The sequence below is a fragment of the Athene cunicularia genome (assembly GCF_003259725.1).
Source record: "Athene cunicularia isolate RWA chromosome 8 unlocalized genomic scaffold, athCun1 chr8_part1, whole genome shotgun sequence".
In the NCBI taxonomy this organism is placed as follows: Eukaryota; Metazoa; Chordata; class Aves; order Strigiformes; family Strigidae; genus Athene; species Athene cunicularia.
This window is the reverse complement of record NW_020799109.1, coordinates 31,903,251-31,924,758: the sequence shown is the minus strand read 5'-3', so window position 1 is coordinate 31,924,758 and position 21,508 is coordinate 31,903,251. Positions and strand designations below refer to the sequence as shown.

Below are 21,508 nucleotides of genomic sequence, written 5' to 3'. Positions count from 1 at the left end.
ATATATACAGGTTTATCCTGAGACATTACAAAACAATTTTAGTAGGGTTGTAATAGAAAGAAAAATATTGATGAAAAGTGTTGATAACAGCTGATGCTGTCTGGCTGAATATCTTGAGTAACAAAAACACGGTATGTGTTGTAGAATATAGCAACTTAGAAAATGGAAAAAAAGATGAGCTGACAGATGGTCCATGCTGAAGACAGTGCCATGCTTACCACCCTTGTGCTGTCTGGAACTGGACAGGAGGATTTCCAGTCTTCACAACAAGGACAGATAGACAGCTGTCTATTTTGTTGTTGTCCCAGCCGGAACCATAATCCTCTCTCAAACCATGGTGCTATGTAGTGCCATCAAGTCTTTTCCAAGCATGCTGTGGTTTCCCTAGCTGTACACCATAACTTCCTTCATTTTTTACAGTTTCTGGAGCTTGTGGATTGGAATTCCCCAATAAATGACTAGTTTGAAGAAAGGTTAGAGGGATGGCACAGAACAAGCACCCTTGTTGGGTATGTGCAGTCCTGGATCCATCAAGAGACAGAACCCACCTTTGTACCAGTCTGAAAATAGTGAGGTATCACCGGGTTATACAACAGCAAAGCAGCCAGGTAGTCTTTGTAGGCAGAGGGTGCCAGCGATGCAATGCACAAATACCTTTTTGAAAAAATGAAGATGAAAGAAGCCAACTGGCTTGTGGTTTGTGAGACTAAACCAGAGCATTTCATCACTAGTTCAGATTTAATTACACCTTCCGTGGGAACACTTGTTGAGGTAACTTCTCTGTCTCTCTGTCTCATGTACCCTTGATGCTATCTGTGATGATACGTACCCTGATGGTCCTTGAAAACTCACATTAAAATCAGTAGGCTAATGACCTATATAGTGTAGTTAGTATAACAGAATTTCAACAAGGGTCTCTCTCGGAAAAGTTAGTTATCTTTCCGTGGGATAACATGAGCATTACTAAGCACAGTGTGTTGTGATTAGAGATTTTTTTTTATTCTTAGAAAGACAACTAATGTTCTCTTTTAAGACTTCTGTTATATAAACACTTTCAGCTCAAGATTAAGTTCCCAGCCTTCTCTTGGACAAGCTAACAAGGCTGAAGTCTTTTTCTTAGACCTATTTTTGGCCTTGGATACTTTGCGATCACTTTGAACTCTCTCCAAATTTTTGACGCTGTAAAAATGCTGAATGTGAGAACTGGGTACATATGAGAAGTAATCTTTCCATTAGCACATGCAGAAATAATATAAAAGTTTTTATACACACATGCCTTCGCAAATACCATGTGTTCACATCTTTTTGTTTGCTTATTTACAGGATTTTTAAGTCCTCCTCAAAGATAGCCTTCTACATAGTCAGCTGTGCAGATCTAGTTTTACTAAACTTGCTTTCCTGACAAAGATCATTTACTTGAAACAAAACAAACCAGACCTGAGTCGATATTTACGTTACAATAACTTCTCCTCCCTTGGTCTCTTTTGGTGCTTCTCCACTCAGAGTTTGAAGGTCACCTTTACCAAGGCTGAACCTGGAAATCTTCAGTCTCAAAACAAAGGCTCTGTCGAAGCTGGAAGCAACTCAAAGTAAGTTATATAGTGTGGGAAAGCTAAGTAAACTACTTGCATTGTTTAAACAACTTTGAATATATGAGTCACAGACGATGAGGAAAGGAATCAGCCCTTAAAATGTAAATTCAGAAACCAGCATTAGGGACAGCTTAAATATGCTTTTGTTGCTCACTTGTAGATGTTGGTTACTATAGCTACCTTGATGTGGCCATTATTTTTAATGGGTATGGCACACAGACCCAGAAATATTCTGCCTGGAAAGAATTACAAGAAGATAAGATGCTGTTCTCAAAAGCACTGATTTTTGGTTTAATATTATAGGCCATTTATTTAAGCAGCTTTGTGAGTTGAATCGCACAGCTACATCTATCTCTCCAGTGTATGTGATGCTAATGTCAAGAGGTACTGACATATGTAGCCTTTTGTCTAAATTAGGTTGCTTGCAAACCATCTCAGAGTTCATTGTGTCAGCTCAAATCCTCCCTATCTTTTGCTGAACCATTTTCCTCTCATTTTGAAAGTATACCAAGAGAACTGGTTGATCATGTTCTGGAGGAAGTGGAGCTTTGTGCATCATTGCTGGAAGCCTGGCCTGTAGAGTGTCAGGGTGATGATGTATTTGAACTGCCCATGTGTTGGAAGTTGTGAGGCATTTAGCTTTTTGCACTATTTTGCCATTCACAGATGATACAACATGAACTGAGGAGATGTATCCATATTTTAAAGCACCCCTTGTTTTGATAACAGTATAAGAGGAATCGCATAGAAAACTTGAATCTAAAATGCAGTAAGACTGAACATGTATTTTTGAGTAAATCCACATCACATTGCTAGGAAGCTTGTCTGGCTGAGTTGACGTTGCGTAGAAAAGTTTATCAGCTTCTAGCTGCCCCATCCTTTTCTCTACAGAAACCCCTGGTACTTGGTCTCCTCACCCAAGCTATGTGTCCTTCTCCTTTATTCCCATGGCTTCCTGAGGCATTGTTCCTTGTTGCTTTACTGTTCTCAGTGCATGGCATTTTTAAGGCTGTAGCGTTACTGTTTCAGTGCATGGCATGAAGGCTATAGCAATTCATCTTGAAAGCTGACAGGACATCTTTCTGGATAAAAATGTCAAGTAGGCAACATTGGTATGGATCCTGATGACTCATGTAATTGAGAACCACATGGGGAGATAAGGATGTTGCAATATTGTCTTTGTTCCCGGTGATAAATTTAAAGTGACACTTCTAAAGCCATCAGCTTGAATCCCAGAGATTTTTCTCTGGAAAAAAAATTAAGACTCAGTTGTTTGAAACTTTGTCAAGTAAATGCAATTTGGAACACTAATAGACAAAACTCCTTCTGAGTTTTGAAAAATTTAGTCTTGGACTTTGTCCTGAGTGAGGGAAGAAAAAGAAATCTTATACTGAAGCTCCTGAGAGTCTGCAAACATGAAAATGCTTTCACAATTAGCTGTTGATTTGTTTTGCTTTTTGGTGCCTCACCCTTAGAATAAAGATTATTGAATGGCAGTCTGCAATTTGTAAGCAGACTTTTCTCCTAATGGTTGGACTTTGTTTTTTCTCACTTTATATATTATAACCTGCTTCAAAAATTGCAAAGACCCTTAACAGCAGAGCAGGTGAGGGCCATACGAGTGTGCAATTAGAGGAACCTGGTGACCGTGACATTCGTTTGCACAGTGGGTTTCATATCTGTTGAAGTTTTTCTTGTTAATAGTAAATAGTTAAAGTCTTCTGGATGTTAGGAGATTATCATGTTATTGCCAAGAGTAAGCACGCAAGATCTGCTTCCAAACACATACAATAACTGCTTGTTTTTCAGCCAGCACAAGATTGCCGCCTTCAGTTTTATTAATATGTGAGACAATTGCTGCTGTTTCAGGGACTATTTACTATGAGTTTTGGGGAACAAACTGGCATTGAAGCTAGAGTCTAGCTCTGTTCTCCCACTGTCTGATGATGATGATGATCCTTCTTTTAGCAGCCATTAGCATATGCAAAGGAGTGTATTTCTGTATGATTTATCTTAATTTACATAAAAACAAGATCAATGTGTGTTGCATCTTCAGCTTCTAACTAATATCCATGTCCTGCTAGAAATGCTTTGTGAACCCTTACCACTGTAACCACGTGAACACAAGTGCTCCTGTGAAACACCAGAAGAGCTCTTTGGAAGCTGACTTCTGTGATAGCTGCTGCACCAGAGATGCTCCCAAGGCTGATGGTGTCTCCTAGGCTGGAAAAGTTGGAAATTCCTTAGTGAGCTCTTCGCCAGGCACTTTTTCACTCCACTGTGGGAAGGATTGATGCAGAATGAAGATGCTGAGCCATTGGTGACTATTTTGGGTCTGTTCTTTTTGGTCAGCATGCCTTAACCCATCTGTTATTTCATTACCCTTGCTTGTCTTCATCTTTACCAGCATAGCAGAGCTGCCTGGCTTCTGATGGGCTAATATGAGTGCATCTCTCCGACCAGAGTGCACCAGGACAACTGGCCTCTACAGCCAAAGCTGTGGTATTTTTTTTAACTGCTCTTCTCTTTCTCTCATTTTGTGGCAGACTGCTGCCTTGCCCAAATGATGAGTGAAGCCAGACTCCGTTCCAGAAGCATTTCTGAGTCTCTGGCCAGTCCTGCAAGCAGCCTGCCAGCTCCACTAGCCAAGCCAAATGTCCACATTAGCCCCAAGGGAGGAGGAGGAGCCATTTAATGGCAGCTGTAAAAGGTCACACAGTAAACACCAGTGCTACTGCTCGTCTGTTGTCCCAACTGATCCAAGGAGTTTGGTGTGCACATGAGTAAGCGGTTCAAAGCTCTCTCCTGGCTCTTCAAGATTCAGGTTACAAACTAGAGAATTAGCAAAACTTAGTTGATTAATATGAGTTTGTTCTAGCTAGTTTGAGACTGGTCATTCAAATGAGATGGTTCTCAAGACCTATAACAGGTGAAAATTTTTGTCTTAAAATACACATTCTGCTTCCCTGCATAGATCTGGGGCTTCTTGGCTTTGTTTGTTTATAAGCATAGGGGCATTCCAAGAGGTTATAAATATCTAAAAGTCTAACACTGTTTCACAGTCAGGGAGGTACTATAAATCTTCTAAGTTGGCTTCTCCTAACAACAGAATCAAGCGGTTTCCATTTTTGTGATGAGTTTTTGTATTATGAGTTTAGGAGCCCTTTCGTTCTGCTTGCACAGTTGTTTTTGCAATGTGTTTGCATGTTCTCATTTCCTTCAGCCTTATCTCTCTGCAGGGATGTATTCAGGAGACGCCTTGAAACATCCAATAATGCTACTGATCTCAAATTCCTTTCTTTGAGAAAGTTTTGCTTATTTTGTATGCTACTCATCATATTCTGAAGAAGACCAGGTAAGTTTTATTGTCCTGGAATGCTTCCTACTCTTCTTCTTCCCCTGCATAAATGACAGTCATGCCAGAATTTTGTCTCATCTGATTATATTTTTTGCCATCTTTCCATATTAGGAAAATTATTTGCAAGCTTTTATGTGTCAAGTTAAAAAAAACAAACAAACAAACAAACAAAAGACAACCTTTTCCTGCTCTCCGTTGCTGCTGTATCCACTTACATGCCATAACGTGAAGATATCCTTTACTTCTTCAGTGACTTCATTTGGAGGGGCTGGGATGGTGATGAAAGTTGTGACAAATAATTCAGATCTGGTTGAGGAACTATTTGTGCTACAGCAGGTCATCATTTTAGAAAAACATATAAAATCATGTGTATGGAATTGATTCATTATCAAAGTAGTGTTAAAGAAGAACAGGCAGCTGGAGAAGCTGATGAATACTGAGAAAAGTGAACTAGTAAGGCTATCTGAACTGCTGAAAATACATCTCCAGGAACACTTCTAGGTCATTAGCTACCTGAAAATTTAGGGAAAGAAAAAAAAAAAAGAAAATTATAAGAACTACTCCAAAGTACGTTTGTTGCTTGTTATCTTTTAAAAATTACTTTTTGTTAATAAGTGCCATGGTTGTAAATTTTTTTAAAATTGTAAATTTTGTGCCTGATGTTTATAACATTTGTATTATTACAAAGAAGTAAAACACCTGATGTTGCCCCTTTCCTATAGGGCTACTAAGTAGGTAAAATTTAAATCTCTAGCAGTGCTGTCTCAGTCAAGGTTTGGTGAGGAACTGCTCTGTGCTAATGAATTAGCAGCTGCAGGACTATACTGCATCTCAAGAGAGCGCGTGTGTAGATTTGCTGTCTAAATAGGCTACCTTAAATGAGGTTCAGGTTTTAAAATAATTGAGAAACTAAAAATGGGCACCTGTGCAGCTGCCCTCACACGTTGCAGTGGTCAGGCACTGCCACATGCTACTTTTGAGCCTCCTCCTGAGGCAGCAGCAGCTCCTGGGATTGCCTGCCCCCCACTTTCCTGCAGGTGGGACTGAATCTCATGTCAGACTTGGTAAAACTGGCTCAAGGGCTAAGCTGCACAGGTAGTCGTCCATGAGTTTGAATGGCACAGATGGGCAGACAGCTACATGCCGTGAACTTGCATACTTTGAAGTCAGTTCCATAGCAGACCATGTTTCAGCAGTTCTGGGGCCCATCAAAGAACGGCTTTTTATGTCTGCTTTTTTTATCACACAGCCTGAGTGGTACCCACTGAATGCACAGCTGATTTATTACCATCCTCATTTAATCCATTTTGCTATAAATAAATGGTACATTCAATGCAATACTACCTATATTTAACATTGCCAGCATGATCTCTTAATAGTCTTCAGGTAAAAGTATGTTGGTTCAGTATGAAAACTAATGAATGTATTATTCCACCACTTCTATTGAGCAGGGAGCTTCTGTCACCGATTTAGAGGTAAGGATTAAGGCAAAAATTGTTCAGAGGGGAAAAAAAGTTGTTTTGGCTGAATAGTCTGGGTCTTGTTTTCCAGGTTATTTAGCAATTTGTGAGTACTTTGAAATTGCAGTTTTCATTGCCCGCATATCCACAGGCTAACGTGCAGACGCTTTGCACATTGCATACAAAATATAAAGAATCTACAATTAACATGAAACTGGATTAAATCTCCTGTCCGGAATTACATGGGAAATCTGGCAGTGTCAGGGAGGAAAATATCTTTTCTCATGTAAATGCATGTATAAATTCCTTAATTATGGCTTGAGTGATTATGTACCAGAAGTACTCACAATCAAAAATATTTTATGTTTTAAGAGGGGTAGTGGGACCAAAATATATTGGACAAATATTCTATTTGTAATGGAATAATAAAGATTTTAGGGGGGTTTACCATAACGTGTCCTTGTATTAGTTAGTGTACTGTGTTTTAATCCTAACTTTTATATCCATTGTCTTTGGTTGTCCTGAGACTTTTGAGCTCTGATAAGCAACTGGTATTTATGGATTCTTTCTTCCACCTTGGCTTCTGAAATTCATCTTCACTTGGACTGGGAGAACTCCTAACATCAAAGTCTGCCCTTCCTCCCACTATGGATGCTCATATCATACCAGCAAAGCTCATACTTTGAACAGTGCCAGATTTCTGAGTCACTCGAAGATTTTAAAGAAACTTAAGTTTATAAGGGTGCCTTGGAAAATATGACATCACTGGGAGTTTCTCATAGAAGCTTTCTGATCTGAGAGCATCCGGCAGGCCATGCTTATACAGTTCCCACCATGCAGTGTATGTATCATCCCAGATTCTCAAATTCTTTCATGCCACCAAATTCCAGAATTGATCAGGCCTGCAGAGTGGAGGGGTGAAAAGTGGAGGACAAGTAGAATACAGATGTAGAAAACATCTTCAGGAATGTCACTTATCAGTGCATGGAATGAAGCAGAGTTCCTATGCACAAAGCATAGAATTAAAACTAATTAAAACTACAATAAATCCACAATTAAATGGTGCTCTAGGTTATGTGATACGTAAACATTGAAGTAGTTCTGGCCCTATCTGTACTAGTTTGTCCAACAAACATTATAAAGGCAGCTACACAAAGTGCTGTGTTGAGACTTCAGCTCTAAGTCAAAGCCCAGAGCTGTGACATTTCATGAAGCTCAAGTCTATTTTGAGGATTTGGATGTGGCAAGCAGGTGATCTGAGCAGCTGAGCACAAAAGGAATAAGCAACTGAAGTGGCTATTGCACTGGGATCATCCATAGTGCAGGGTGAAAACAGGCCATCAGTAGAAAGAGGAATTACCTTTTAAGATGCTTTACAATAGGTGATGCAATCAGAAAAACCCTCAACACTTGAAGTATATTTTCTTCTTCCTTGGAAGCCTTCCTAAACTCCTAGATAACATCTACTACATAACTTTTCAGGATTGGACTTGCAACTTTTGTTCTCAATCCATAGGTGAGAATTTTGGGCCATTGTTACACTATTATTGGCAGATGGCACTGAGCTATGTGACCAAATATATTATTATCCTTTCTGCTCACTACCATTGAGAATTTCCTTTTTCTTGCAATTTCTTTCCTTGGAAAGTGCACTGATGCAGTTGAGATAACTCTTACACCCCTTTCCCCCTCAAAAAAAAAACCAAACAACCAGTAGGCCACACTGAGCAACTAATCCCTTTAGTGGAAGGTAAGAGGAACAGTGGGGATTTATACACCAGACACCAGGTGAGGAGCTTATATGAGCACGAAAACAGTAGCTAGTAAAAAAAAAAAAAAAAAAAAAGCAGCTCTTCATGTATTTTCCAGTATAGTCTTTCTTAATGTCTCTTTGCAGACAGCAGCGTGGGAGGAAAACTTGGAATTCCAAACCACAGCCCTGGTATCTATAAAGACCTTTGCAAAAGCAACTCACTGCAGGAAGGAGAACAGGGCCGAAGACTCTTAAATTGCGCTTACATTTGAAACTTTTGCTTTGTTTTCAGTTTGCTCAAATGTAGGAAGCGATGCTCACTTTTTCCTGCACGGATGAAAGATTTTTCTATGGACACTCCATCTCAGCAACATGGTAATTTGAACGTGGCTTTAGAAAGTTGTTACAGTGAAGATCACGTGGTCTTTTTCTCAGAAGAATATGAGGCTGTAAACTTACCCTTGTTAACTAAAGACACTGTTATTGGATCTTAGTGTTGTGTTCTCTTATAATTCACCTCTGTCTTCACAAACCATAGCTCAAAAGCAGTCCTGACTAATGGTAGCAAATGGTAGGGGAAAGTATGTTTACCAGAGCTTTCAACAGGATTAAAAACTTTCAGTGTGAAAATAAACAACAGTATAACTTGTTAGCTATGACGCAGAGAAAAAATAATGTGCAACTGGCATACTGTATAGCAGGAATACAGTGAAAAATCAGTTTGATAAAGCATATATATATAAAAAACTTACGTGTTTTAAAGCATAATGTTAAGCAGTAATAATACCTCTAAAGTAGACAGGTTCCCTTCCCTGATGGCTCTTGAAAGGTGTGATTTGATTTGTTTGGGTTGGTTTGTTTGGGTTTTTTTATATGAACATCAACATCAACCCTGTATTTACCACTCACATCAGGTGACAGCTTTATGAAGAAATCAGCACCCACAAATGTTCTGGCCATGCTTCGGCAAATCACATCCTGCAAGCACTGGCTATCTAAACGCCTGCACTCACTTGTGTGTGTTTCCTTGTTCGGGTTGATGCCTGCACTGTCAAACAGCCTCACTTCTAGCAAAATAAGTCATCAGATTCTGAGATTACCTAATTTTTTAATGCTTTTTAGTATCCTGAAAACAATGCCGACATGCTCCTTCACCTGCCCATCAGCTCTGGTGTGCTGTTTCAGTGTGCATTACCCCCAGGGGACAACGGCCCCAAAATTCACCCTACGAAAGCCCTTCTGCCACATGGCACCTCATGATAACTGGTAAAGAAAAGCTCCCAGCACAAATACAGATAAACCAAAGCTATTTCTTGCACCTTGGCCTTTTAACACCCCCTTTTCTGCCCAGACATGGGCACACGGAAAATACGTGTGCTTCACCAACACTAAGGCAGCATCTCTTTGCTCTTTAAACGACATCCCCCTCCTCCTTCTAGACCCAGCCTGCACAGGGCTGGCTTTGAAAAACCAGTGCCTCATGCAAAGCTACTGGTGAGGAATTTTTTATTTGGCAGCTGCTTATTTTAAGGAGGCTTTAATGCAGCTTTCTGTTACCACTGAAAACAAGGAAATACCAAACAGGTTTCAGACCTCTTAATGGTGTTGGGAAAAAAACAGCAGGAGGCAAAGGAGCAGGCAACGAGGGAGATGTGGAACGAGGCGACAGAAAATATTAGTGAGTCTGAGAGCTCATGTGTGCTGGTGAAGCACGGCCACGCGCTCCTGACAGACAATGTGTGAGCCCAGAAAGGGCTTTTAGGCAGCCATCTTCAGGTCTTCCTCCCGTCAAAGCTCTGGGTGAGCTTCTGATTAGAAGCCTTCATCTCTTAATCTTTTTTTTTTTCCATTTTTAAACTCCTATTGCATCTCTTTTTCAGAGACATCACTATCTTGCATGCTAAGCCACTCACCTTACAAAGTTGTATCTATGACATCACCTTTCCTCCGGCTGGCATTCCTCACTCGATTTTTGATTTGGAGGCAGGAAAAGAGATTGATGAAGTAACTGCAATGCTATTTGATCACTTTTCAGTACAGGCACACTTTTAACACATTCTCTACAGATCAAGAACAAATGTTTCTAAGTCACTCCATAGAAAGAATCTTCCTATAAAGAAACTGCTTAAGAGCAAAGATTTCCTTTCAAGAGAAGGACTCGTCCTCCTTGGAGATGGTGGTCTTGAGATCAGCAGAATACATTCATGCTGACACCACAACTGACTGCTTAGTTCTCCTTTAAACTTTCTCCAAGTGAAGATCATAGTGTAGTTCTATTGAATTTCTGTCCATTGGTAGAAATCTCCCTACAGCTAGAGATGTTTTTCAGTTCTTGTATGTCGAGCTGCCCAAGTACCACTGTGTAGAGGAAATGAATCTTCTGCATCTTTACTCTAACAGAGCAGTAAAAGAGCAGCCTCTCAATCATCCTCTGTGACTGACTAAATATCACCTCAAAGACAAAAGGGAACATGCTGGTTTTCCCATCTCTGTTATGCAGAGATACACAGTCTGTGCCTTTGTGGTTTATGTTCTGCTCACCAGGCTTCTGAAACCAGCCCATCAGTTTGCATGAACAGCATTTGTGCTTTGTTTAATGCAGCATGGTGCATGCAACCAGGCAGACAAGCATGGGGAGCTGAAATGGAGGCTAAAAAGTATGTTTAATGGCTACTTTGTAAGTTGTTGGTAGCATTGTTGATATTTATGTGAGAGGTTTTAAAACAAGCAAGATAAAAAAAATTCAAGTAACCAGCTGACAAGTGTTACCCTTCATATTAGGGTTTTGACACTGTCGTCAATATTACTTTTCTCCTTTTCCACTTGGCACCAGAAAACCAGAACCTGTGATTGTTTCAGAACCACCTCATGAGAGCTTTGAGCTATCAAAAACCCAAGGGACAACCCCAACATACCTTAGGTGGGTACAGCAGAGAACAGTTGGTGGTGTCGTGGCTGCTGAATCTGGCTCCTACTGTCACTGGGGCTTCTCTGACCGCCACAGAGAACGAGATTACTGGAGCTCAGGTAGTCTGTCCTTCTAGAATTTCAGACAATTAAACTTGTTGTACAAGAGACAGGAGCGCTCTGACAAGCTGACTGTTTGAAACAAAGCACAGATCAATTTACTGACACAGTAAACTCAGCGCAAGCTGTGTTTTTACTGTGAAAATGTACGTGTTGTTTCAGCTCAATTTTCAGTTTTCTGTACCCAGGCTGTTTAAACTCTTCATTTTCACATCAGTCCTTATTTAGACTGTGCTACTCATCTCTGGCACTGGAAGTGGAGGCAAGGATTATTGCTTTCCAACTTAACTGGTCCTGATGGAGTAGATATTAAAAACCAGACTAAGCATTGTTAAGCAGCATTTTCATGCTCTTTAATATGGAAAACACCAGCATATCAATAAAACCAACTAAGCTGTAATTTGTAGATGCTAAATAGTCCACGGCACCTTCCACTCCACAGCCTGTCCTCAGCAGTGGGTATCCTTGTGACTCCATCCCAGCAGCAACTCCCGACACAGGTGTGTGACCTACACAATTTCATACCTTATTACACCCGGCTGTACCCTTCAGTGGCCATTAAATTTTCTAACAATTCTTACAAGCAACATGAAATTAGATAGAACCTTTTTGTTAATGGACAGGGTACTGGTATTCAGCTGCACACAAGGAGCGCAGCCATCTCGGAGAGTTACAAAATCTGTCACTGCAATAGTACCAGAACCAGCAAGACCTCACATCACAGCCAGGGTGCCATTAATGTTAAGGTAACATTTGATGGTCTTTTTCCAGTAATAGTAAATAATAGCTTTACAATACAAATTAGAATAATTTTTGTAAATAAACCTGAGAAACATCAACTTTACTCTAAAAAGGGTATTTCTTTAGCTAGGACTTAAGTACCCCCCAGTAAAACCATTTTTAGACAGTATCATGGAATATTGTACACACATTTGATACCCCCTGGTATCCTATTCCACCTCCTAACAATTACAACAGGAGAAGCAGGGAGAAGCTGATGGTAATTCTGTAGTTAAAAGCAGACTGAGGCAAAGGGCCCCACTAGACATCAAAGCCTGATCAGAACAGAACCTTAACAGAAATAGCAGGACTTAGTCATGGAAATGCAAACGAAGCTGCTCTCAAAGGGAGGCCACCTCACTGGAGTTCATCTGAATTTTTTACAGGATACTCAGTTCTGTTTCTGCACATGTACAGACTGTAGCAGTGCTGGGCAGCTCACTGCTGTAGAGTCCTCTCTTAAATTCTGATGTGTGCTCACCTTGCATCCATCCCTCCTGTCTCTTGTTTAAACGCGGACTTATTTTGATGATCAGTAACAGCTAGAGGAAATTAGAAAGCTTTAATAGCTATTAGATCATGCTTAAGACTTGTAGTCTTAATACTGAAATTATTAAGTAGAGTTCTCTTTAAAACCATTGTACATCTGCTTCACCTTTCCAGTTTTGTGTTAGTAACACACCTGACATAACACAATGTTTGAGGGGAAAGCCAGTTTTGTCTAGATGCAATAAATGAAGATGTGGAAGGGAAGGTGGCTAACACTACAGCTCATCTTTTAATGGCCATCCCTTTTGATTCCCTAACAGGCTGTTCCTGAACCCAAACTGGAAAAGAAAAATAATCCAATTTTCAGTACTGATGGCACAGAATGACCATTCTCCAATCTACAGAAAAGTCTCCATCAGCAGGAAGGACTGTGTTTACTGCATCAGACCATGCAGGTGTTACATGCTTCAAATTAATCCTGGATTTAAGCCTGGAGATGAATACTGATACATTTGATAATATCAGATACTCTGTAATTCGGAGGTGGATATCTAAGCTTCATGTGGCATTTGGCTGTTAGCAGTTTTGATTAAAGAAACAGTGCTTCACCCCTACCTAGTTTTTAAGAATTCTTCATTAGAAAGACAAAAATGTTGGACTTGCTTTAAACTTCAAACACCAACATCTCCCACCCTGCCGTAAGCACAGCTAATTATTGGTTCTAAGTGTTCCAGGTGGATTAGTGGGGAAGTGGGAAGGTTAATGCCCTCTGACCCAGCTGTGTAACAGGGTTTGTCCCAAGCTGTGTCTGCAGACACCTTCCTCACTGCGTGCACCAGAGGCAACACCTCCTGCCACTGCCCCGGGCCGGCGCAGCCAGGTCCGAGCCCATGCACTAGAAGTGAGAAGGGAGCCCAACCGCTTCATACACATGCAGGTGTAGAGCCTGACTGCAGAAACCCTGAGTGACACGTGTCTGCGGGTACCCTGTGTCACCTGCCACGGCCCAGGCACTGCGGAGGAACCAACCCTGCCCGGAGAGCCTTTTGTCCCCACTGTGTCAACACAGCTCTGCAACAGCAGGCAGCCAGCAGAGCTCTGACCGGCTGTACTCCACAGGCTGCAGCAATCCCCTCAGGAGAGAACTGCTTTCACATCTATGTGGAAGGAGAAGGCATGACTCCCTGAGAGGAGGGTGCAGAGAGCTGGGGCTGAGTCTCTTGAACAAGGAACAAGTGAAAGGACAAAACAGAATGGCCTCAAGCTGCGCCAGGGCAGGGTTAGACTGGCTATTAGGAAGCATTTCTTTGCAGAAGGGGTTGTTGGGCTTTGGAATGGGCTGCCCAGGGCAGGGGGGAGTCCCGATCCCTGGAGGGGTTGAAGAGTCAGGTTGACCCATCGCTGAGGAATCTGGTGGAGTTGAGAGCAGTCAATGTGAGGTTAAGGGTTGGACTGGATGATCTTTGAGGTCTCTTCCAACCGAGATGATTTCTGTGACCATTGTAGAGCAGCAATGTAACCAGACAGTGCCTGAGAGGAAGGGCACAGCTCATGCTCCTGCAATCACTCAAGTTCTGCAGAGACATGTAGCATCACATCAGTCTTGAGAAAGGTATTTGTGTGTTCCCACATTGTCCGGAGTGGCAGAAGAGCTCATCTGCTGTGCCATCAAGTGTAACACAGAGGCATGGAGGCACAAAGTGCTGCCTGGCACAGAGAGAAAACCACAGCAGCAAGGCCTGTTTGCAGTTTATTGGGCAACAAAAAAAAATCCCCACTGAGCCTAAGTTCTGTAATTTGAAATTTCTTCGGCAGGGAATGGTTTTAAACAATTAAAAGGTTGCCTCAGAAAACCTTAAACCTCCTATAACCAAAACTAACAACAAACTGCTTCAAACTCTAAATCCAAATACAAAAATTAAATGTATAGCACATAAGTCTTTAAAAACAAGCTGTTTATTAAGAATGAAATCATACAACCTGCAGTAAACTCCCTAAGGGCACAATATATTACAGAGCTGTACTTGCACTAATGAACTGCAATGGGAAACAGACTGGTAAGAGGTAAGAGGGGGATTCAGGAGAGAAATGGGCTTTTATCAAAGTGGAAAGATGTCACTGAACTTCTGGAACTACCACCTGCCCCATCCCAGCTGCCCACAGCCTCCTCTGTAGGCACCTGCTCCTCGATACCCTCCTCCCCCTCCTCGGTGGCAGCCTCCCCTTGGGCTCCCCTGGGCTCCCCTTGCTCCCGAGCGCCTGCCAGAGTAGCTGTAGCCGCCATAACCTCTACCCCTGTAGCCAGAGGCGTGTGGGAAACCTCCCAAGCCTCTGAAGCCACCTCCATTGTCGTAGCGAGTCATTTTGGGGGGACGAGGGCCATCGCTGAACCTGGCAGAGAGAAACATTTTTAAACATTAAGAGGAATAATCAATTGTCACGATATTCAGTTATGCTGCCTCTATTTTCTGTTAATAGAATATGTTTGAATTACAGTTGCACTTTTGCACGTTTTCCACTTTTTTTTTTTTGCACTTTTCGGTAAAGAAAAGCTGGGAATGGCCTGATGTGCCACATCAGCAGCCAGCAGTCCTTCCTCTAGAGAAGAGAAGGCTGAGGGGAGACCTCATTATCCTCTACAACCACCTGAGAGAAGGTTGTAAAAATCTGGTGATGAGTCTCTTGAACCAAGGAACAAGCGTCAGGACAAGAGGGAATGGCCTCAAGCTGCGCCAGGGCAGGGTCAGACTGGCTTTTAGGAAGCATTTCTTTCCGGAAGGGGTTGTTGGGCGTTGGAATGGGCTGCCCAGGGCAGTGGGGGAGTCCCCATCCCTGGAGGGGTTGAATAGTTGGGCTGACCCAGCACTGAGGGATCTGGTGGAGTTGGGAACTGTCAGTGTGAGGTTAAGGGTTGGACTGGATGATCTTCAAGGTCTTTTCTGACCTTGATGATTCTGTGATTCTGTAAATCTCAGCCAGGTCTACACCTGGGAAAGTAAGTTTTCTCCTTGCTCACACACAGACCGAACCCTGTTCCTGTGTATGTAAGCACACTGATCTTTTATTTTGCTCCTCACAAAACACAGTGAAGCATACACCGAAGCTGTTCTTTGTTTTGATCTTTAAATTAACAATAGCTCACAAATGTTCTCATTTTTCTTTGCTTCAGAAGCAAGACATGAAAGCAAGGGGCAAGAGAGGGGGTGCAAGCACAGCCAAATATTTGCTTTGTTTCCAGAGACAGAGGTCAACAGGTTTGCCCCAAATAAATTTGGATCATCTTTTCTTAAAAGTCATTTGGAAGAGGCAATGACAGCTTTTACTCCTGAGAACCACTTGCCCTTCCTGTGGAAACAGGCAGTGCCCTGTCTACAGCAGACTTTGAACATGACCATTTTACATATGCTAGGACTACTGATTTTGTATCCAAAGCCTGAAGCCTCTCCTGGTGATTTTAGCTCTGGGATCCTACAGCCACCATGCAGGGCGGGAGCAGTGGAGCTGACAGGGAGGTGAGCCCCAAGGCACCGGGCCACGGAGCCGAGCTAACCTGGCACTGGTGGCCACGAGGCTGATGCCCGCAGCTGAGGGCCTGGAGAGCTGACGGATGATGTTCAGCATTCGCTCATTGGGTGGGTCCAGCTGCCGAATGAGCTCAGGATCTTTAGACACTTCCACAACAAGAGCCTCCACCGCTGCACGCAGAGCAGTGATGCAGGCAGCCACATTGTGGGGCATCTTCAGCTTGATCCTACAGCAGAGAGAAATATATTAGATGTATCATGACTTCTAGAGAGAACCTGTTACAAAAGATGATCTCTAGAGAGGTTTTTCATTGAGCATTGCACATACCAAGCCAGAAATCTATATTCTCATCTCTGAAGTTTTAATTTGTCAACAAAGGGATGTGAAATTCAGGAGGAAAATTTGCAAGATCCCTAAAGTCTGACATGGTTAAAACATAACTATCCTTCTCTTTAAATCTGCTCTGGAGATTTAAACATACTCAGGTAACACCGAAACACAACTCCTAGCATCAAAACAGAACCATACAAACCCAAAGTAAACTAGAAACATGAGGCTCCTCAAGATTTTGAAAACTCCAGGCTACCCTCAAAAATATTAGTGAATTAAGCTTAAGCAATTCTTCACCTCCATTTTACTGACCAGAGAGAGGAAGGAGGGGAAGAAAAAAAAAAAAAAAAAAAATGGTATTTGGTTATCGCCACAAAACGTATGCTGCCAGAGGTCCTTAGCCTCTCTCCTCAAGCTGTTTCTGAGACTTAAAAATAAGGTTTCCTCAGCCTCTGCCTGAAGAGGAAGTTCAAAATACCTAGTACCTCTTGTTCACATTTCAGTTAAAGGGGAAAAAAACCCAGCAGTTGTTTGGGAAACTGCCTGGTATCATGTTTTCAGTTTAAGCAGATAATTGCACAAAACAGTGCTGCCAAGATAAAGCCCTCCCTTCCTCAGAGGAAACAAAGCCCTCACCATTAACCTGTGGCGCAGGGCTTGCTCTAGGGTCCCTGTTCTATAGAGATTTACATCTGTGCTAGTAGCCGCTTGCCCTCAGCCTGGGCTCTTTCACAGACCTCAAGATTATGAGGACCGAGGAGATCCGTACCAGTCATCTACCAGAATGAGCTCCCCATCCGACAGGACTTTCTTGGAGGCAAAGAGAAGCAGCTGCAGCGGGCTCACCAAAGTCATCACTTTGGCAGAGATGGCTCGTGTTCGAATCTGCAGGTGAAAGAGGAATATGACTTTTGAAATGCACAACAGATCCCTACACCTTCCTCTGGACACTGAAACCAGAGAATTTTTTTTAAAAATCCAACACAAAAAAATCTAGATAAAATTACAAGAGCACATGTGCACACAAAATCCAACACTAGGCGGATGTTCACAGGGATTCAGCACTGGCTGGTGTAAAAAAGCCTCCCCAATCCACCTGCCATTTAAAAGTATTCATTTTTCCATGACTATATGTCTGCAATGATGCAGCTGTCATTTTGCAAGAGCCTTCCTCATGTTCTGTCAACCTAAAAATGACCAAGGCATAGCTGACTTATCTGCCCACCTTCGGCATCGCTGGGGCTGTGACGAAAAGCTCACGTTACCGCTTTTGTTGGGTCCTACACATGCAGACTTGGAAGGTGCTACATGTCCGTGCAACCAGCCCGCTTTGTCATTTCATAGAAACAAGACCTTAAGCTTGTACTTTAAGTGAGCACTTGGACAATAACAAACCATCTGACCTAAGCCAGAGAGAACAGCACTGACTACACAGGCTACCGCCCTTCATTTTAGAGAGGAACTGAAGGGTGGTACTTCGGATTTCAGCCTCCCACCCTAAGAGCTGTCCCTCTGCCTCCTTCCTTTCACACAGGAGCACAGTGGAGCGTGATAGGCAGAATTCATTGTACTTGCTTGTCCTCAGGGAGGTTTGCTCCTGTCACACATTAACTCAAGAGAGAAGCAGTCAAAAGCTGGAAATTGTGGCAGAAAATTGGCCATGACAAGGAGCGTTGAACTAGCGGGTCAGAGACTGCCAAGCGCAGCAGGAAACAGGTAAGCAGACATCAGAGAGAAAGTGTCTTCTAGTAGGTAAGTAATGGGTAGGGAGAGTGCTGCATGTAATCTTTCCTTCACCCCAGTCTTACCTTAGCCACTCTAAAGCCTCTGTCTCAGCCACTTTTAGTTCCCATGTGTATTTTGATTTAATAAAGCACAGCTTTTTGAGTTCAGAAGTCTTCTGGTGTTTTTCAGGGGAGCTCACTGTACAGAGACAGTCAAGGCACATCAAAGGTCTGACCCACTTGGGATCCTGACATAAAGGGCGAAGAAGTAGTGAAGCCTTGCCACAGCTCTAAACTGCGTGGAAATCCCAAGTAACAAGCTGAGCCCCCAGCCAGTGCCCAAAGGAGTCAAAACTCCATTTATTACCAATCACAGAATCATATCATAGAATCACAGACTGGTTTGGGTTGGAAGGGACCTTAAAGGTCATCTAGTTCTAATCCCCTGGCAAGGGGACACCTTCCACTAGCCCAGGTTGCCCAAAGCCCCATCCAACCTGGCCTTGAACACTGCCAGGGAGGGGGCAGCCACAGCTGCTCTGGGCAACCTGTGCCAGTGTCTCACCACCCTCACAGGGAAGAATTTCTTCCTTATATCTAATCTAAACCTACCCTCTTTCAGCAATGGCTTACCTGCCATTACTAAAGGAAGTTGCAAAAAGGACTGAGGATATAAATCAGCATATTCTGAACTAACCAGTGTAAACAAGGGAACAAAGAAGAAACCCCTCCACATGGCTGTGCTGGAGTAACTGTGCACAGGCAGCGCAAGCAGGCTGGCAGCCCGAGAAGCATCTCATGGCTACATCCTACACAAAGGCACTGCCTTCCTTTGCTCCTGGAAAGAAGGGGGAGCAGGAGCAGGTGCCTTTGTGATGGCCATCACCGGAGCACATGAGAGCACACAGGGGTTTAGGTGCACCTGTACAGTATGTGCAGAGCACAGAGAATTAACAGGATGGAGGAGAAGGTCAGGGGGGCCCTGTGGAAAGCATCTCAGGGTTTTTAGAAGATGCTTGGGAAATGGGAGCTGTCCTCAGCAAATAACAGACTACCTACATGCCAGAAAGGGAGCACCCCAGTGCCATATTACATGTTCCTGTTTTCTCTCTGGACTTTTAAGTAGCAGAAGTGATGAAGGCAAAAATTCTCTAGTGCCTAATCAAGTATGAAAAAGCTCCCAAAGCATTCTCTTAAGGAAGATAATAATTGAGATCTTTATGGGCTGGCTGTTTTCACAAAACTCACAGGAACTTTCTATGCAACTCTGCTACTGAATTTGGTGACTGGAAGTTACTGGAAGACTGAATGACACCATGACCATGTAAGATTCACTGTTAAAAAAACCCCAAACAACAGAAAACCAAAACAATACTCCCTAAAACCAGAACAAACAAGTTAAATATTGCATAATGTTGTTTTTTCTTAACTTAATATTGTTTTTCCTTTGGCTTCTTTACCAAAAAGAGACTCCTAGACAACTTGGCAGCACATGATCAAGAACAAATTCAAAGTCTTTACCTTTTCTCCAAAAACAAAAAAAGGCGATGGATACTTGATGTCCTGGCTGCTGAAAGGGCAGTTGACAGATGACTTGTGGATGAGTGCATTGTGCCCCTCAGTGGTAAGAATTTTCCTCTTCTCCTTGTGGTAGCAAACATTGGGGTAGACCCCAAAAGCAAGCAGGGAGATTACAACATCCAGACTATTATCTGGTCCAGTGTTGTTAAACGGTTGAGTCATCAAACATTCTGTTGACAGAGAACAGAAGACTGGCTCGCATCCACAGGTTGTGTAGGACTGCACAGCAGAGTTGTTTAGGATCCTGGATCAATGCATGTTCTGATTCAATCAACTGGTAGATGTGCATCTGTTATCAAATGACCTCTGCACTCAAAAGCATTTCAGTTCTACATTTAATTTTCAGTTTATTTATGGAGAGCAAAAAGCTGAAAAATACTACTACAAAAAGATATTTTTCTCTCCCAAGCTGTTCAAAAACAAGGAGAGAGGGGTTTGCCCAGAATGTGCTGTACCACAACGTGTTTACTGTCATTTGTTTTGGAGACAGACCTTTTGGAGGCAGTCAGAATGGATGTTTTCATTAATTTATTTGTTACAAACCTCCCCAGAGTCTCTGGTGGCTTGTTTTCAGGTCATCTTGTCCAGAAATAAAGTTAAGGATAAATGCAGCAATGAACCTAGCAGCATGAGGAGAAAAAAATTTAAAGGAATTACAAAAAAAAAAAAAAAAAAGAAAGAGAGGGAGATGAACATCTGCTGAACCCAACCAGCCATGCCATTTAACTGAGTAAGCTCCTCACAAACATTAGGGAAATTCTGAACCTGGTCATTTTTTTTTTTTTTTTTCCCCCTTAGAAAATTAAGTAATACGCCACACTACTGCACATCCCTCCTACAGCACAAACGCCACCCACCCCCAAAGAAATCACAGGGCACACAGCACATTGTTTAGATCCCACAGACTCCCGTAATGAAAAGGAAGAAGAAAGCACAGCACAGCACATTCTGAGGATGCAATAAATGAAGGAGAAAAAAAAATCAGAGAGGTAATTCTCTAAAGAAAATTGCTTCACGGATTTTTTTAATCCTGCAGCCCTAACTTCAGCCTCCAATATCTCCCTATGTTACACCACAGCCATCACAACTTCTCTGGTTTATCCAATTATGAGAGAATGAGATGGCACTAAAATTTCATCTGAACACAACTGTAAAAGCAGAACAGCTTTACAGCAAACCCACTATAGGTCTCTGTGCTTTTCTGCTCATCATTTTATTTCTCATCTCAGAATAAAAAAATGCAATCACTAAATTACTGTGTCCCAGCAGAATCACCTTCAGGGAAGCCAGAAGTAATAAGTATATCTTTCAGCTGGACTTTTGCTTCCCAAGTCATTCTAAGAGTAGCCATGCTGAGTCTTTTGTGTTCACAAAATCTTTTTTCTGCTTCTTCACCACCCATTCTAAAAAACAAACAGAATGGAATTAGAAGGCTATTCAAGAAAAGGAAAAGCATGACAGTCTAGCTGCCATAGCATCCACTGACCTCATCTGGTCACAAAACTGCTCACTCTGTGTTACCCATAACTTACCACCAAATTTTGTGCCACAACAACATACCTCGCATCATCCCAGGCTTGGAAGACAGAGAGCAAAGCAACATGATCTGAAAACCTGTTCCCAGCAAAATTCCTATGGACATAACCCAGGCGTTTGCCTTCGCTGATGAAAGGTTCAGGGAAACAGGTGGCTGCAGAGATGGTACAAAGAGCATCTCCCACACTGAAAGAAACCACAGAAGGTATCAGGACAGGGTTTATTCACAGTACTGGTGCCAGCAGCTGCTACAGGCTGTTGATATTAGTAAAAACTTCTCCACTGGAGACCTTAGTGGTTTGGCCCAAATCTGCCAGTTTTTCACATAAACACTTCCCTGGAAGTGGATGGCA

The 21,508-nt window shown here is 42.3% G+C and overlaps 2 protein-coding genes across 3 annotated transcripts in view; one reads left to right on the top strand and one right to left on the bottom strand.

Annotated features, from left to right (window-relative positions):
• Positions 1-482: 482 nt before the first annotated feature.
• SHCBP1L (SHC binding and spindle associated 1 like) lies at positions 483-13,402 on the top strand. Its single transcript, XM_026854023.1, has 9 exons — positions 483-509; positions 622-771; positions 2,010-2,181; positions 5,182-5,238; positions 5,988-6,045; positions 8,456-8,642; positions 11,023-11,190; positions 11,814-11,936; positions 13,274-13,402. The coding sequence occupies exons 1-9, from the start codon at positions 483-485 to the stop codon at positions 13,400-13,402; spliced, it is 1,071 nt and encodes a 356-aa protein (XP_026709824.1).
• Positions 13,403-14,399: 997 nt separating this feature from the next.
• The window catches only part of DHX9 (DExH-box helicase 9), a 28,132-nt gene continuing 21,023 nt past the window's right edge, over positions 14,400-21,508 (bottom strand). For both annotated transcript variants that reach the window (XM_026854090.1, XM_026854091.1), the window contains 6 exons: positions 21,180-21,341; positions 20,895-21,022; positions 19,560-19,789; positions 17,084-17,199; positions 16,010-16,210; positions 14,400-14,850 (listed from right to left, as the gene is read on the bottom strand). In XM_026854090.1, coding sequence (XP_026709891.1) covers positions 14,592-14,850; positions 16,010-16,210; positions 17,084-17,199; positions 19,560-19,789; positions 20,895-21,022; positions 21,180-21,341 — 1,096 coding nt within the window. In that variant the 3' untranslated portion in view covers positions 14,400-14,591. The remainder of the gene's footprint in view (positions 14,851-16,009; positions 16,211-17,083; positions 17,200-19,559; positions 19,790-20,894; positions 21,023-21,179; positions 21,342-21,508) is intronic.

What these genes read in the sequence shown, in the direction of transcription:
- SHCBP1L (XM_026854023.1), top strand. Translation starts at nt 483, where the DNA reads ATGGCACAGAACAAGCACCCTTGTTGG. An exon ending in AGAACAAGCACCCTTGTTGG is followed by an intron (nt 510 to 621) that starts GTATGTGCAGTC and finishes TAGTCTTTGTAG; the next exon opens with GCAGAGGGTGCCAGCGATGC. An exon ending in CCGTGGGAACACTTGTTGAG is followed by an intron (nt 772 to 2,009) that starts GTAACTTCTCTG and finishes TGTCTAAATTAG; the next exon opens with GTTGCTTGCAAACCATCTCA.